The sequence below is a fragment of the Neoarius graeffei genome, chromosome 15 (genome assembly GCF_027579695.1).
Source record: "Neoarius graeffei isolate fNeoGra1 chromosome 15, fNeoGra1.pri, whole genome shotgun sequence".
In the NCBI taxonomy this organism is placed as follows: Eukaryota; Metazoa; Chordata; class Actinopteri; order Siluriformes; family Ariidae; genus Neoarius; species Neoarius graeffei.
Genome location: NC_083583.1, coordinates 28,550,772 through 28,568,582, shown reverse-complemented (window position 1 = coordinate 28,568,582; position 17,811 = coordinate 28,550,772). Strand labels below are relative to the sequence as shown.

The following is a 17,811-nucleotide window of genomic DNA, read 5'->3' as shown; positions in this document are numbered from 1 at the left end:
CGCGCTGTTACTCCTGTTAGCAATGTAGCTAGGCTCAGCATGGCCAATGGTATTTTTTGGGGCTGTAGTTAGATGCGACCAAACTCTTCCACGTTTTTCCTGTTTACATAGGTTTATATGACCAGTGACATGAAACAAAGTTTAGTTACACAAATTGAAACGTAGCGATTTTCTATGCTATGGAAAGTCCGTACTATAATGACAGGCATACTACACCTTCTGCGTGCTTCGACAGCGCATTGATACCTTCACTCGGAGTTGTACCATTATTTTTTAGACAGGGCGGACGGACCAGGGCATTCGCCCGCCTGGCCGTGCCCGACGAGGAGCGCTCTCGGCCGGCTTGGGAGGCAGACGGCAGCCCCTCCTGGAAGTGTGGTTTTACCATGGGCCTCATGCGGTAAGGATTAGTATTATAATTTTGGGTGTATCAATCATTGATTATCATAATTCTGACTCGTTTCGCCATTTTGAATGTTTTCATCTCGGACTCTGGAAGCATTGTATCTCAATCAATCTCGAAAAATATCAGCAAAAAAAAAACTAGCTTGCAACGGACTTTAGCTAGATCTATAATGAACTTTCAATGTATGATACAAAAATAATACTTCTTTCAACAGATCATTAGCCTTTGAGCAGAATTGTTTTTAACTTACCAGGATGTGTTATCCAGCCGACTGCTTTCAGTTTCATGGGGATTGAATGAACTCTCACTCTCAGAATCATCTGACCCGTCAGAGTAAAGACAAGATCCATGTTCATGTGAATTTCCAGCTATCGGTTCGAATTGATAGGGTCTAACTTCACATCTCTGTGAAACATCGGGAATGTCACTGTCGATGGTGTCCATTTCGGTAACCTGTTTACATTAGATACCCAAGCACTGGCTCCTTGGAAAGTTTTTGTGACGTCACGGGTCACGTGACCGCCTAGCTAATTAACGAATCATTGTTTTACGCTGATGTATAAAAAAGTTGAATAATGTGATGATTTTCACATTTTTGACGCCCTGCAGTGATTTAGATGGCATTTCTTATGTCCTTTATACATAATTATACCCAGAAAAAAATCCATGTCCCATGTCCTTTAATAAGGAGTTATTAATAATGATCGTGATTGACTGAAATGAACCATTTAATCGTGATAAATTTTTCAGAAATATCACAAGCCCTGGTTTTAAAATCTTTCCTTGTTCATTATAAACTAAATGAACTACATTAAGTATTTTTTTATTTTTTTTACTGAGCCTACATTTGCAAATCCAGTCTCTCTGTCCAGTTTAATAATATAACCATTTTGAACAGGAAAGATCCTGACCGTGATTCTTCACAATTCACCAAAGTAGCGTTCCATTAAATATTTAACAAATATTGGATAGATCATTCAGGTAACTTTCTAGTTACGTTAGTTAGCTCAGTGTTCAGCTCAACAACAACAGCTGGGATTAATTTGTTATCCATCCTGGACTAATATGGGAAACTAGCAAGGGATAGTGAATGAGTGAGCGAATGAATAAATAAACGAACAGTATGCTAAGAATTATGATGTACGACGCTGAAGGGCGTACCGAAGCTGAAGCTCATTTTTTTGTCTTAATGATGCCCAATCAACGTGGGATTGTTGAAAGATGTGGCTATTAACGCAGCTGCAACAATCCCTTTACGTACCTGAAGCCTTCCAATTGCCACCAGGCAGTATTTACTGGGCTGTCCCGCTTCTGAATCATCTTCAGGGATTGTCATTCCTGAAAAAGACACCAGTCAGAGAGCATGAAATTCAGACAAATTGTGCATGCTTCATTTACGCCCTGCAATAATACACACAAACATGCAGACACACACACACACCTCAGGTAAATGGTCCATCGCTGACAAGCATATGGCGAAAAAAATCAGCTCTAATGCCGCTTTATGAAAGCTGTCGATCGAATGATTGCTCGTGTTTTGCTTCGCTACAAAATAATACTGCAGATGCTTAATGAAAACCAACCAAATGGGTTCTGAATAACTTTCACGCACAGACCTGTTTTTCACTTTCATTAAACGAGTTCCAGTGTTCCTTGTTTTTGTCGAGAATCATCTGCTTTGCATTCTGCCTGGTTTCAGCAGACAGAAAAACAAACCTCATTTGAAAATAAAGTTTCTGGCAAAATAAACGCTGGATGCAACACCAACAACGTACCAAGGGGAATGTTTGCAACAACTCATGGCTGTATAAATGTGGACGGATTCCTCTCTTAAACCTTGGTTGAGTTCGAGGGAGATATTTTACACAGAACCGTAATGAGAGAGTGGTGAAATGCATGGAGGAGCCCACCAGACAAGATGACAAGTTGTGTACATTTCTACTTAAACCAGGCTTCAGCCCTTTGACAAAAGGCTCTGCGTATGAAAAGTCAGAATTTGGCTTTTGTTCCAGTCAGCGAAAAATAGTTTGTGGCTCTTGAGTCGTGTCCATAATAACAGCAACATTAAGCAAAACCAGGGCTGTTTCAAATCACTGGCTTCCTATCAAGAGAAAAACAGAAAACTTTTAATCATAAATAAAATATTTGACCACATTTTTTGTATTATTTCAGGAAAATATAAACATATCCATGGGCAAGACTTTTGAATTTGGAAGCACAACGGGAACGCTTGGTTGAATGTTGTGTTTCTCGCCAGTCTTCAAATCTATTTCTTTTACCAAGCGCAGAGATAAAGTTTCACAATTTTTTAAAACATACTTACTTTAAGAAAAGATGTTTTCACCAGAACAACTTAAAAAAATAAAATTAAATTAAAAAAATCAAACAATGAGGTTAAAGGAACAGTCCACCGTACTTCCATAATGAAATATGCTCTTATCTGAATTGAGACGAGCTGCTCCGTACCTGTCTGAGCTTTGCGTGACCTCCCAGTCAGTCAGACGCAGTCAGACGCGCTGTCACTCCTGTTAGCAATGTAGCTAGGCTCAGTATGGCCAACGGTATTTTTTGGGGCTGTAGTTAGATGCGGCCAAACTCTTCCGCGTTTTTCCTGTTTACATAGGTTTATATGCCCAGTGATATGAAACAAGTTCAGTTACACAAATTGAAACGTAGCGATTTTCTATGCTATGGAAAGTCCGCACTATAATGACAGGCGTACTAACACCTTCTGCGCGCTTCGACAGCGCATTGATACGGAGCTCAGATATCAATGCGCTGCCGAAGCGCACAGACGGTGTTAGTACGCCTGTCATTATAGTGCGGACTTTCCATAGCATAGGAAATCGCTACGTTTCAAATTGTGTAACTGAACTTGTTTCATGTCACTGGTCATATAAACCTATGTAAACAGGAAAAACGCGGAAGAGTTTGGCCGCATCTAACTACAGCCCCAAAAAATACCGTTGGCCATACTGAGCCTAGCTACATTGCTAACAGGAGTGACAGCGCGTCTGACTGACTGGGAGGTCGCGCAAAGCTCGGACAGGTACGGAGCAGCTCGTCTCAATTCAGATAAGAGCATATTTCATTATGGAAGTACGGTGGACTGTTCCTTTAAAGGCTGTTTATTGACATTATAGCCATGTTTCCACAAAATGGTTATAGCCAATGACATGTAAGGAATAAAACCCCTTAAAAATAGGGGTGTGTTGTTATAGGAAAGTTATCAGCAACAGGATGGTGATGTCATAACCAAACAATAAGTTGATTATTTTCCAAAAACATCATGTCCCAGTATTTTATTCCTGTTATACAACAACAATTTGGCAATGATTAGATTTATTTAATTGTAGATTTAAGCTGCTGATTGTTACGGTTTGTTGCATCACTGATTGACAAAATTAATATATACAGTACCGTGCAAAAGTCTTAGGCATATATAAAGAAATGCTGTAGACCAAAAATGGCTTAAAAATAATGAAATTAAATGTTTCAACATTAAGAAAAAAAAACCCAACACCAACAGTAAGCCATAATAAATGAACCAAAGTCAATATCTGGTGTGAGACGACCCTTTGCTTTATTAAAAATAAAAAATAAAAATAGCAGTCTCAGTGCAGTTTTATCTGGAAATGAGCTGTAGGTTTTACTGAGCATCTTGCAGAACCAGCCACAGTTCTTCTGGACACATTGATGGTCATACTTGCTTCTTCATTTTGCACCAAAACCCAGGAGCCTTCATTTTGTTTTCTTTTTTAATTTGAAAAGTGCTCTCATATGTAATACTAGCAGGTTACCCGGCGTTGCCCGGGTTTTGCAAAATTCTGGGTTGCCCCCAGACTCCCATGTCAAATTTGGTGAAGATCTGTCGAGAAATGGTGATGTCAACCCAAAACAAACAAAAATCCAAACATCCACCACCCAGGGGCCCACTGGAGACCCCCTGGGTCTCGTACATGAATTTTGTTTATATCTGCAAAATTCTGGGTCATCCCTGGACCTACTTGCCAAATTTGGTGAAAATCCGTAGAAAAATGGCGACATTAGCTCAAGACAAACAATCAAACTTGTCCAGAGTCAGGAAATGGGCAGGTAACATCTCTGCGGACCCATCACACCCTGGTCACAATCTGTTTAATCTTCTCCCCTCAGGGAAGCGATATAGATCTCTGTATGCAAAAACAACCAGACACAAGAACAGTTTCTTCCCTCAGGGTGTCTCTGTGATGAACTGCTAAAATCCAGATTCATATATCAGTAATATCACTTGCAAAATATCTGCACACTCATACTGTCATTCTGTGCTCACTGTTACTTATATTTATACTTATTTAAATTTACTATTCATCTTTGCACTATGCACCATATTGCACCAAAAGGGAAATCCTTTCTGTGATAAACAGCTAAAATCCAGATTCATATATCAGTAATATCACTTGTAAAATATCTGAACACTTATACCATCATTCTGTGCACACTGTATACTTTATATTTATTTAACTATCCCATACCTGACTTACCAGGATTACTTTGCACTATGCACCTATTTTTGTTGTTGTTGTTTGCTTGTTGAGAGCTAAGTGAACCGGAGTCAAATTCCTCGTGTGTGTCCACATACCTGGCAATTAAAGTATTTCTGAATCTTCTGAATCTGAATCTTCAATCAAACAAACAAACAAACTTTGCTGCTTATTATGTAGATGCTGCTCAGATACAAACTTTTTTTCTGTAACATTTAATTTTGTGCTGGAAAATGAATGTTTGGAATGTTTTGTTCTGACTCGATAATGTAGAAGTCATAAAATAGAAATCTATAACAAAAGTTTGCATGAAATAAAAATAGGCTGCCTAAGACTTTTGCACAGTACTGTATACAAAGGTTCCATTAAGGGCCAGCGCCCGGCACAAAATCCGGGTATGATCAGCCTGGTGCTGCTTACTTTTCAAAGTTCCTCAACCAACGATGCTAGCAGAGTTCCTATTTTCCAAGACCTTTTCTTTCCTATGGCTATCAGTGGTTGTTTTTGCATTCTTTTACACTTTTTTACTGTGTTTGTGTACTCACAGCAGCTTTAGGGCCTTGACCTTCAATCACGTCAGCTACACTGTACAAAAGGTTGATGCTGATTGGCTGCTCGTCGCGGCAACGTCGGGGCTCCAGACAGCTTGCTTCGGATTCGCTACAGTTCAAAATGAAAAGGCGACCGGACCAGCCAAACCTTGTCCAGATTCTTTCCAAGTTTGGCAAGACAGGTGCCCAAATGATGAGAGATCAGTAAACAAATAATTATTCTTATGAAAGAAGGAGTAATGACCATAGATCTTGAACATGATGAATTTCTCGTTGGTCTTCCAATGCAAAATGCTAACTTCGGTGAAGTTATTGAGTCTTTCCATAACTGTCTCACGCCATGACGGTCTGTGTGTCAGCAGGCGAAGTATTCTGTCAGGGATGGTGGAGATGGATGTATGTGCAGAAGATACTTATTAAGAAAAGTGCAATTAGGCAAACAGTCCAAATCAGTAGGCATAAATCAGAAACGCTAAAATGGACAATAGGTCGAGCGAGGCACAAAAGCAGAGTCAAAAACGAGGAACAGGAAACAGGAATCAGAAACCAGGAAAACTGGATATAAACATGGCTTGGTAATGTGTCACAAAAACACAAGACTTCACAACTTGAGTCTTTATTCAGAGTCCTTATATAGGTGCGCTGATTGCGCCTTAATCCCATGCCAGTATGAGTCATTAGCAGAGGTGGACAGTAACGAAGTACATTTACTTGAGTACTGTACTTAAGTACACTTTGAGTATCTGTACTTTACTTGAGTATTTTTTTGGAAACTGATGACTTTAACTTCACTACATTTGAAAGACAAATATCGTACTTTTTACTCCACTACATTTCTCTCAAGGTCCTTGTTACTCGTTACTCTGAAGAAGCTTTGAAAGTGGATGCTTTTTGTTTTCTTTTATAAAACATGATTGTTTTTTCGCAGGTGACACTGAGACAGCCGATCAGTAATTACTAGGGTCACATCACGTCCATAGACTGTATAAACTCAAGTTCAATAATTTCTCCGCAGTATTATTTGAACACAGTTGATGGCAGAATGGAAGGAGGCGGTTCTTCTGAGGAATGCACGCACCCAGGGCCATACCGAGAACCCATGTTTCAGTTTTCTGAAAGGATTAAAGATTCATTTCATTTTAAATGTTTGCTTTGTTTGCCGAAAATGAACCACATCATGGCCTACAAAAACTCGCCGTCCAACCTGCGGAAGCATATTGAGGTATATAAACATGTTATTCCAAGAGAAAGCTTGCAACAAAGTTGTCTGTGCTTTTAGAGCTGGCAATAACGTTGCAATAGCTATGCAGTCTGGTTAGTCAAATGACTTTCTATGGATTTGCCCACCAAGTTGCCATCGCCTTGTCCACGGCTAACGTTAACACATAGCTAGTTAACTTGGACACTGTTAGTTAGCATGTAAACACGGAGTTACGCTAACATGAATAATGTTAACTTATCTGAAGTCCTTTCATAAATATGTTTTAGCATAATCTTGCTAAATAACCAGAATGTAGAAATCTTTCTTTTCTAGTAGCATTAGCGACCCAATATGATTTCGAGTTTGAAAAGAGTTTGCTAGCATGTCAGGTGGATATTCACTGACTAGCTAGCTTAATGTTAAACCACCATGATGGCACAGCATGCGTTTATTTTGTGAATTCACATTTCTGTCTTTGGTAACAGCATTAAGTTTTGCAAGCGTTGTGGCAATAATACAATGATGCCTTGACAGAAAATGTACTTTTAATACTTAAGTATTTTTTAAAAGCAAGTACTTCAGTACTTTAACTTAAGTAAAAAATTGACGGTACAGCTTTCACTTGTATCGGAGTAACATTTGACCAGTGGGATCTGTACTTTGACTTAAGTAATGAAGTTGGGTACTTTGTGCATCTCTGGTCATGAGCAGTGCGTGCGAGTCCGTTAGTAGCCCACGCTGTTCAGAATCATCCAATGTGTACGAATGTGACACTATGTGTGTGAAAGTGAATGAAAAATAAGAGCCAACGGCCTCATTTGAAATGACATCGGTGGTCGCACGCAAACACAGGACATTTGGATAAGATTAAATAAGATATTATCTAATAGGCCTAGGTTCATTTAAAAATGAACAACTGAAGATATTTCATTTTTTTCCAGTATACTCTTGGAGACAGACTGTCAGGAAACAGTGACAGTGCTGGATGATGATGTTCACTACAGTACTGTTGGCAGTGTTACTAGGTTAAGGGAAATGACAAAGAGGATACTTGTAGTTCAGAACTGGATTCTAAGTCTGCTGGTGGTGGGAATGGACATCTATTTGTCTCCTTGTTAAGTACTTTTTTTCTTTTTAAAGACTAGTCAGTCAGTAGTCATGGTGAATAGATAACAGCTGCAGTAGTTGCTACCATATATGTATTCTGTTCTCTGCACAGAGCCTGCCTCCTCTGAACAGCCTTCCCTCCTTTAATCATGCTACTTCTAGTTTTCAGGTTTGATCTGAAACATATGTACATGGGCTCTATGCTTTAGTGATGTGGCATAATTATTATTATTTTTTTTTTTGCGGTCCAAATCCTGCGCTCTGATTGGCTAGCGAGCGGGGCCGTATCCTACAGTACGGACCCCAGTTACGGACCCCGGGCGACTCACTCATTCACAACAACAACATACATAGTAGCATTTTTTGTCAACATTTATCTTTTTTTAATAAGATTTATTTATAAGTGTGGCAGCGGGGGCGTGGTCAAGCGTCGGTCTGTGACCGGAGGGTGGAGTCAGGGAAGGTAAGTGGCAGAATCACTGCACCTGATGTTGGTTAACCTGTGTTTGTGTGTCTTCCCCAGTGACCGCGCCCTATAAGAGGAGAGGGAGAGCGGAGGAAGGGAGCTTCTCCCCAACCTCGATACTTGTGTGCGTGCGTGTATAGCTTAAAGCTGAAAAGCTAATAAAAGAGTTTGTGGAACTTAATTCTGGCCTGCCGTCTTTCTGTGCTCCACCCACACGAACTGCTACAAGATTATCAAAAATCTGATAAATTTTTGTGAGCATTTCTCAGGAGAATAGCATTAATTTTGCAGCATGGATAGCGATAACGACAGTGTTCACAGCGAAAGCGAGTTTTACTACCATGAGGAAGAAGAAAACATTTCAGGAGAAAGCTAAAAACCTGTAATTTGCTAACGCCGAGCAAAAACATGGCTGAATCCTGAATGACTCAATTTTGTATAAATAGGGGACTACATAGGTGGCAAAATGTAGTTTTTTTTCCTGCCATGGAAGTGCACTTGTATACCGAGGAGGAAGCAATTTGCATTCGAGTGGTGAATGAGGACTCAAAATGGTGGCTCGGCTCGGTTTTCCCTTTCGGGCGCTCTCGTTTTCTGTTAGAATTTGGTAAAGAAAAAATTAATATATTATTTACAAGCTTAAGGTCGGTCCGTATGGTGATATACCGTGACCTCGGCCTTGAATACTGACCTCGGCCCAGAGGGCCTCGCTCAGCACTTTCAAGACCTCGATCACGGTATTTCACAATATGGACCGACCTTAAGCTGGCAAATAACATATACATATATATGTTTAATAAATACAAAGTCTTTCTTTCTCTGCAGGTTAGTTTAATACTAATAAATGATTTATTTCAATAAAACAGGTTTCGTTAGTAATTCATGTTTTATTGGCTGACATTCCAAACAAAAATCCAAACATCCACCACCCAGGGGCCCAAATATGGAATTTCCGAGTTCTGCCAAATTGTGGCTCTCTCCTGTACCTACGTGCCAAGATTAGTGAAGATCTGTCAAAAGTTTGTGTTGCTAAACGTAACGTGAAAGGCATTGAGGGAGGGGGTGAGTGGATGTTGTGTCCCCCAGGGACCTCCCTGGGGCCCATACATCGATTTTGTTTATATCTGCAAAATTCCAGGTCATCTCCTGACCTACTTGCCTATCTATCTCAAAGTCCCTCTCACGCCAGAATCTGGTCTTCCCAGGCAGTCTCCTGTCCCAGTACTAACCAACTCTTTAAGGCGTATGGGTGCGGCGCCAATCTCCGTTTCGATAGCCCTCAGCCTCTCAGCTAGGGTTACAGTACGGGGCTAGTCCTCTGGTAACCATGAGAGTTTGACTTCCCCACTCACATCTGTAGTGCCAGATGGCAGTAGGTACCATTTTTATGGTGGTCTTTGGTATGACTCAACCGCGAGTAGAACTCTCTATCTCCCAGTCAAGAGGCGGACACGCTAACCACTAGGCCAACTCACAGTGTGTGTGTGTGTGTATAAATGCCTCTAATTCAGTGGTTTTTCATTATTTTAAAATTTTCTGAATTGTAGATTAATATTAAAGTCAACGACATTATGAAGAAATATATATGAAATTATTTGGTAAACAACATAGTGTTAATCAAACCAGAATATGTTTTATATTTTAGATTCGTCAAAGTAGGCACCTTTTGCTTAGATGACAGCTTTGCACATCTTGGCATTTGCTCAGTCAGCTTTAAGAGGTAGTCACCTGGAATGGCTTTCAGTTTACAGCTGTGCCTTGTCAAGAGTTAGGTCCTGTCCACACGGCAACGGATTCAGGTGAATCTGATAAAACTGTTTATTGTTTCGGCCTGGCGTCCACACGGCACTGGCGTTTTGGGTGCCCCAAAACGAAATCTTTTGAGAACGGGTTCCAGAGTGGAAAGATCTGGCAACGGCGCCGTTGCGAAGTCGTCTGGATGAGTAGAACGAATTTGTTTACGATGACGTCACAACCACATGACTGTCAGTGCTTCACGCCGGTAGAAGTGTAACGAACTCGATGCGAGTTGTCAACAAATCCTATAACTTGGTTCATGAAACGCGCTTACAAAATATTTTCACTGTGAATATTTATTGTGTAAATGGTGCAAAGTGAGTGAGAGAGAGAGAGAGAGAGAGAGACTCTGCCCTTAGGGCAGAGTCAATCCCGCCAGCAAAAATAGGGAAAAAAAGGAGCGATCTCACCTCTTCAGATGTTGGTTTAAGTCCTACAATACATTCCTCAAAAAGGGCGTAGAAGAACAAATTAATCCATCAACGTGTAGCATTCAATTTATTCCGGACCATTAAAGACGCCGCCTTCCACGTAGAATCATACGTCATCCTCGCCGCCATATTGGATGGGGCAAAGCGGAGAATAAAGATGCCTCATTCATGTGCTGCGTTTAACTGTACCAACAGGTTTACCGTCCAAACGAGATCACATGGGATTACCTTTCACAGGTGAGACTGGAAAAATACTTTTCATTGTATTTGGTCATTATAACGTAACTTTACGAACAGATTTTCCTGACTTTGTGGCTAATATGAAGTCTCGCGCATAATAGTTTATGCGCATGCGTCCTTACTTCTTCTATTGTTCTGGTGTCTCCGAAGGGACCGTGTTTTCAAAATGTTCACACACAATATAAAAAGTTATTATAAATTATATAAAAATGCTTTTCAAAATGTTCACACACAATAAGAAAATTATGTTATATAAAACTATGCACACTAATAAAACTAATTTGTACACACAGAAGGCACGATTTCCTCGCGTAGTCGCAGCCATCTTCTTCTTCTTCTTGTTGTGTGTTTGTTCCTGCTTCAGGCCGGGTAGAAGAAGGGGTTTATGCGCATGCATCCTACTTCTTCTATTGTTCTGGTGTCTCCGATGGGACCGTCTTACAGCGCCCCTAGAGGTGTGGCATGTGTATTGCATCGTTTTCAGCAAGCGTTGCGTTGCCATATGTACCTGATATTTTACTGATCCGTTGCCCATGTGGACACGATATTTTTTTAATAACATCTCGTTGCCGTTGTCGTGTGGATGTAGCCTTAATTTCTTGAATTTCTTGACCTCTTAATGTGTTTGAGACCATCAGTTGTGTTGTGAAGAGGTCGAGTTCGTATACAGTGAATGGCCCTATTTGAGTACTGTTCTAATCCATATTATGCCAAGAACTACTCAACTAAGTAAAGAAAAACGACAGTCCATCATCACTTTAAGAAATGAAGGTCAGTCAGTCTGAAAAGTTTGGGATGAGTTGGACCGCAGAGTGAAGGCAAAGCAGCCAACGAGTGCTCAGCACGTCTCGGAACTCCTTCAAGACTGTTGGAAAACCATTTCAAGTGATTACCTCATGAAGCTGATTGAGAGAATGTCAAGAGTGTGCAAAGTTGTAATCAAAGCAAAAGGTGCCTACTTTGAAGAATCTAAAATCTAAAACATATTTTGGTTTGATTAACATTTTAAAGTTTACTAAATGATTCCTTACGTGTTTATGACTTCAGTATTAATTTACAATGTAGGAAAAAATAAATAAATAAATAAATAAAAACATCGAATGTGAAGGTGTTTCCAAACTTTTGACTGGTACTGTGTGTGTATATATATATATATATATATATATATATATATATATATATATATATATATATATATTAGTGCTGTCAAGCGATTAAAATATTTAATCGCGATTAATGTCGCGACTGTCATAGTTAACTCGCGATTAATCGCAATTTAATCACACATTTTTGTCACATGAAAAACCATTGTAATTCTCTTATCAGCATAAAAAAGTGAATGGGCTTGCTTTGTACCAATGTTTTTTTTTCTTATTGCAGAGCATAACACGTCTTGTCACAGCCACTGACATCCATAACTTCCATATTAGATGAGAAAACCAAGGGATGAAAAATAAAGTGCATACCACTGTGAAAATAAAAAAAGTTTTATTTTACTCTTCATTAGTTTCTTTTGAAGAGAAGTATTTGCCATAAAAGAAGAAAAAAACAGATAAAAATAAAAACATTCATCATACGTTCAAAAACGTTCATCATAGTGTGGCACTGTATTATCTAATTCTCACTGCTTATAACTATACACCCCCCCCGGTGGAGATGAGCTGGGAAACTGAAGACTGAAGGAACAGTATTGAAAAGTATTTTTCCAGTCTCACCTGTGAAAGGTAATCCCATGTGATCTCGTTTGGACGGTAAACCTGTTGGTACAGTTAAACGCAGCACATGAATGAGGCATCTTTATTCTCGGCTACTGTCTAGACGCTATACCAGAGACGGTTGAAGAATCTCCACTTTGCCCCATCCAATATGGCGACGAGGATGTTTATATGTCTATGCCTTTCTCCATCACTCACATGTACTCTTATTGAAGCAGCGCGCGACAAGCCTCAACAGGAACTACGGGTGACTTGCAGGGCCAAATTAGAATTTGCGTTAACGGCACTATTTTTTTTAATCGCGTTAAATTGAGATCGCGTTAACTTTGACAGCACTAATATATGCGCGCGCACTGCCTAAAAGCGGAGCTCCTGATGAGTGTAAAATGTGTTTGTAAGTGGCAGCCAGAGCTGTCACTCATTATTCATGTTGTGGGCGGAGCTGTCAGCCCAGGAAGCTGTATTTATTATGCTACAAACACTTGTTGCTGTGTTTATATTCACCATGTGCCTCCGTCAGAGGTTTAGCATGGTATGTGATAAAGCTCTGCTCTCTGTCATCCTGGTACATCATTCATGCACAATGTAACGTGTGTGTGTGCTGTTTACTGTGTGTGCTCTGTTTGGGCTCAGTGCATTGGTTGAACTGTGGTTTAGCACAAGACTGAGTGCAGAGGTTAATGGTGCACGCTTGGCTAACTTGTAGAGGTTTGCACCCTTGGTTGAGAGGAGCGAGGTGTGTAATGTTCAGAGCATAGTCTGTAAACATTACTCTGCAAAATTGTGTATTTGTTTACAACGATGTTACATTAAATATTTTTGTTTTCTTTCATTTTCACGGTGTATGGTGTTTGATGCTATACTCACATTCAAGAAGAATAAAAACACATCTGCACCCGTCAGAGACTCTGTGCTGTTGTTCTTAATGCCAAGGGGCTGCTACAGTGTTAGTAAATAGTCCCACGGTATTTTTTCAAAATAAAAACTGGATAAAAACCCATCTATCTTATGTAAATAAAGATATAAATTTCGTTGTCCGGTGGTTACTTACGATCGGGTTCTCTGTGGTGGTACACGTACGTTATTCGGACATACGGACGTCATATGGTCATTAAAAATCAGGCTGATGCATTACTATATTCTCTTTAATATGGAGCTCTGCTCGAACAGCTACAAAACATTCGTTCTCTTACCAGCCTTTTTTCTCTCTCAAGTTAATACAAAAAAAAAAGGGGGGGGAACCTCAACCTTAAAGAAACTGCTACTGACATTGAAGACTCCTTCCAAAAATGTTAAACATAGAAAATGTCACCATATCAATAATGATGCACATTTATTCATATCCATTTATTGGCGCATTTTCCATACTAGTCCCTGTGTAAGTTCCTAGTGTAGGAAAAGGAAAAATATATATATAAGAACAATAATACAAGCCTGTGATTTGCCTTGCAGCCTGTCAGAGCCATGCTGTTATAGAACTTTAATCAACAGTGCTTTGGTATAAATAGGAATACTCTATCCACATTCACTGGATATGAGCAATCGCGAGCTCTGATTGGCTACTCCACTACTAGGATATCAGCTCATATACTGTGGGTAGAGAAAAACAAAATGATGGCGCGTGTTGCTGAACCAACCGAGGATTAAATAAAAATTCTACTCGAAAACAAAACCCCAAAAATACAAAAAAGCAACAAAATATGCAATAAAGATATTTGATAGTAAGAACGTATCTTTTTTTATTTTCCAAGAATTATTATTCTCGCATTTTTCACAAATTGCTACTGTCATTTCGCCGGTTTGTTTACATTCTAAGCGGAAATTACTTTGCCGGATGTTTTGTATAAAAGTTTTTATTTTTCGAATTTGCAAAAAATAAAAACTCAGTTTCTCAAACTCCAGTGAATGTGGATAGAATAAAACAGTTATTCCATTCAATCTCATCGCACATGGCTTATAGCCAACTCCGTGCTCCGTGCCTCGTCGGCTATCAGCTCATGTACGATTCGATTTTGTGGAATAACTGTTAAATATTCAACCTATACTATATTTCTACCATGAATACCTCAGTAGTCATTGTGATTGTGTATCCTGGCAGGGTTTGAGCTCCTCAGTATTTGTACTCATCACAGCAGTTTCTAAAAGTTCTGATTTTGAACAAAGTTGAATGAACATCATGTGTACTACTCAAGGAAGACTTTAAATCTGTCTACTGAAATGGAAGTTGAAGAGATTAAGTATTGAGTTAGGAAAGCCATTGCAGAAGAAACGCCTGGAGTTCGAAAAAACTAATCAGAACAATATGTTACAAAAGTGGAAAGTAGAAATTGCAGTTGGACACGCATCACTTGGAACACATTTCGCATAATGGACGAGACAAAAAAAATAGAAAGAAAGGCTGATTTATATAAACAACTGTGAAAAGTGGTAGTTCCAGTGATATTCACCAACAGATTGGAAACCAACAAGATCATAATTGGAAAGGCGACACCAAACTGGCCTTTATTTCTACTCTGCTACAGATGTAAGGCTGTGAGACTCTGCCGTCTGTTGTGGACCGTCTCAATTGCTTAATAACTTGTACTGAACATTGCGATGGGCAGGAAATTTCTTATTTGTGCTTTAGTAATCATTCCGATCATTACTTACTTTCCAAATTACATTACACGGGGAGTGTAGATTATAAAACCCTGATGTCTGAACTGCCTCTGGAGGTAAATGTTTGCACTCAATAAAGCTACAAAACACAGCTGCCTCCTGCCATTAAGAAATAAACTTGTTTTGGTTTTTTTGGGTGAAAATAACATTCAGAACCATTTGAGAAACAAAAACGTTTATTCCCTGCAGACATGACGGTGCGCTGAAGGAATGTGCTATTTTAAGATTTGCTCATAAACAGGAAAAAAAAAAAAACGTGGAATTAATCAAACGAAACACACAAACATGTGCAAATAAGGAGTTTATGTGTCACCAGAAGAAACACAAAGCTATGAAGTGGATTTTATGATGTTGCTCAATTCACTCTCAACACCTGCTGCAATGCTGGTGACAATCACAGGCCAGAGGGGACCTCGGATGTCTCAGTGAATTCTGGGATATAGAAGTCATCCAAAGGTTTCAGTTACGGAAAGAAAGTTTAACACCAAATTCCTTTGCTATATCAGACATGTGAGATCACTTGCATGTCTACTGACTCAGCTACACTATGGAAAGAGTGCTTTCCGTGTGCTTTGGTGGAAGTTTTTTATTTATTTACACTACCGTTCAAAAGTTTGGGGTCACCCAGACAATTTCGTGTTTTCCATGAAAAGTCACACTTTTATTTACCACCATAAGTTGTAAAATGAATAGAAAATATAGTCAAGACATTTTTCTGGCCATTTTGAGCATTTAATCGACCCCACAAATGTGATGCTCCAGAAACTCAGGCCCTGTCCACACGGCAACGGATTCAGGTGAATCTGATAAAATTGTTTATCGTTTCGGCCTGGCGTCCACACGGCACTGGCGTTTTGGGTGCCCCGCAATGATATTTTTTGAGAACGAGTTCCAGAGTGGAAAAATCTGGCAACGGCGCCGTTGCGAAGTCGTCTGGATGAATAGAACGGATTTGTTTACGATGACGTCACAACCACATGACTAGAACAAGCAGCACTCTCGCTGTTTTGTATGAACCACTGCATTGCATTCACTTTTGTATACAGCTTTTCTTTTAAATAAACAAGTAACTGAACCATTTCTTGAATTTCTTTTTTTTATTGGATAAGACTGCTTTTCAAAATGTTCACACACAATATAAAAAGTTATATAAATTATATAAAAATGCTTTTCAAAATGTTCACACACAATAAGAAAATTAAGTTATATAAAACTATGCACACTAATAAAACTAATTTGTACACACAGAAGGCACGATTTCCTCGCGTAGTCGCAGCCATCTTCTTGTTGTTGTTGTGTGCTTGTTCCTGTGAGTGCTTCGCACCAGGTAGAAGAAGGGGTTTATGCGCATGCGTCTACTTCTTCTATTGTTCTGGTGTCTCCGATGGGACCGTCTTACAGTGCCCCTAGAGGTGTGGCATGTGTATTGCATCGTTTTCAGCAAGCGTTGCGTTGTCATATGTACCTGATATTTTACTGATGCGTTGCCCATGTCAGGCTTTCGTCTAAACGGGGGAACAGGGGCGCTGCGCCCTCTTACTCTCGGCGTGCGCCCCCTTACCGACTCCGTGAAAACATCCCAGCAACACTACGTGACAATGTGTCTGATCATCAAATACGTTATAATTGCTCCAAAAATATTCCAATCATAGTAGATACACCGCCAGACAGTGTAAAAACAATCCGAATTGGCGTTTTCCAGACTGAGGCGCCATGTTGTTTACTTGTCGCGGCTGCTCTCGCGAGATTTGACATGGGTTACATACAAGGTCAGCTGACTTGTAGAGCGAGATTTCTCGAGACTGAATGACCTTTCACCCAGCGGCGTGGGAGCTTTTGACAGAAGTAGTTCGCGAGTTGTTTTTGTTGACACTTGGGCATTTAAAGATGTCATCCCGTGGCACGAAGCGGAAGAAAGCCAAAGACTGTCCGGGGCAGAAGAAGATTACTTCTTTCTTTTTCAATGTTGACAGACAATTTGTTACAATTTCCCTCTCAGATAGCCTCAGAATGTCCCATTGGAGCATTTTTCAAAGGCTTTGCACGGGGGGGGGACAACCGGCACCATCTCCCCCCCCCGCTTCGCTCCCTCGCCATGGTGAGCGCCCTCATACTAAATTTTTCTAGAAAAAACCCTGCATGTGGACGCGATATTTTTTTAATAAAATCTCGTTGCCGTTGTCGTGTGGATGTAGCCTCAATCTGCTCAAAGGAAGGTCAGTTTTATAGCTTCTCTAAAGAGCTCAACTGTTTTCAGCTGTGCTAACATGATTGTACAAGGGTTTTCTAATCATCCATTAGCCTTCTGAGGCAATGAGCGAACACATTGTACCATTAGAACACTGGAGTGAGAGTTGCTGGAAATGGGCCTCTATACACCTATGGAGATATTGCACCAAAAACCAGACATTTGCAGCTAGAATAGTCATTTACCACATTAGCAATGTATAGAGTGGATTTCTGATTAGTTTAAAGTGATCTTCATTGAAAAGAACAGTGCTTTTCTTTCAAAAATAAGGACATTTCAAAGTGACCCCAAACTTTTGAACGGTAGTGTATTTGGGGTTTTTTTTACAAGTAGGTGAGAACATCTCATCTCATCTCATTATCTCAAGCCGCTTTATCCTTCTACAGGGTCGCAGGCAAGCTGGAGACTATCCCAGCTGACTACGGGCGAAAGGCGGGGTACACCCTGGACAAGTCGCCAGGTCAACAC

General features: G+C 40.0%; 1 protein-coding gene across 4 annotated transcripts in view; it reads right to left on the bottom strand.

Annotated features, from left to right (window-relative positions):
• arnt2 (aryl-hydrocarbon receptor nuclear translocator 2) overlaps window positions 1-17,811 on the bottom strand; it is a 399,781-nt gene that overhangs the window by 202,909 nt on the left and 179,061 nt on the right. For all 4 annotated transcript variants that reach the window (XM_060941110.1, XM_060941111.1, XM_060941112.1 and 1 more), the window contains one exon: window positions 1,668-1,744. In XM_060941110.1, coding sequence (XP_060797093.1) covers window positions 1,668-1,744 — 77 coding nt within the window. The remainder of the gene's footprint in view (window positions 1-1,667; window positions 1,745-17,811) is intronic.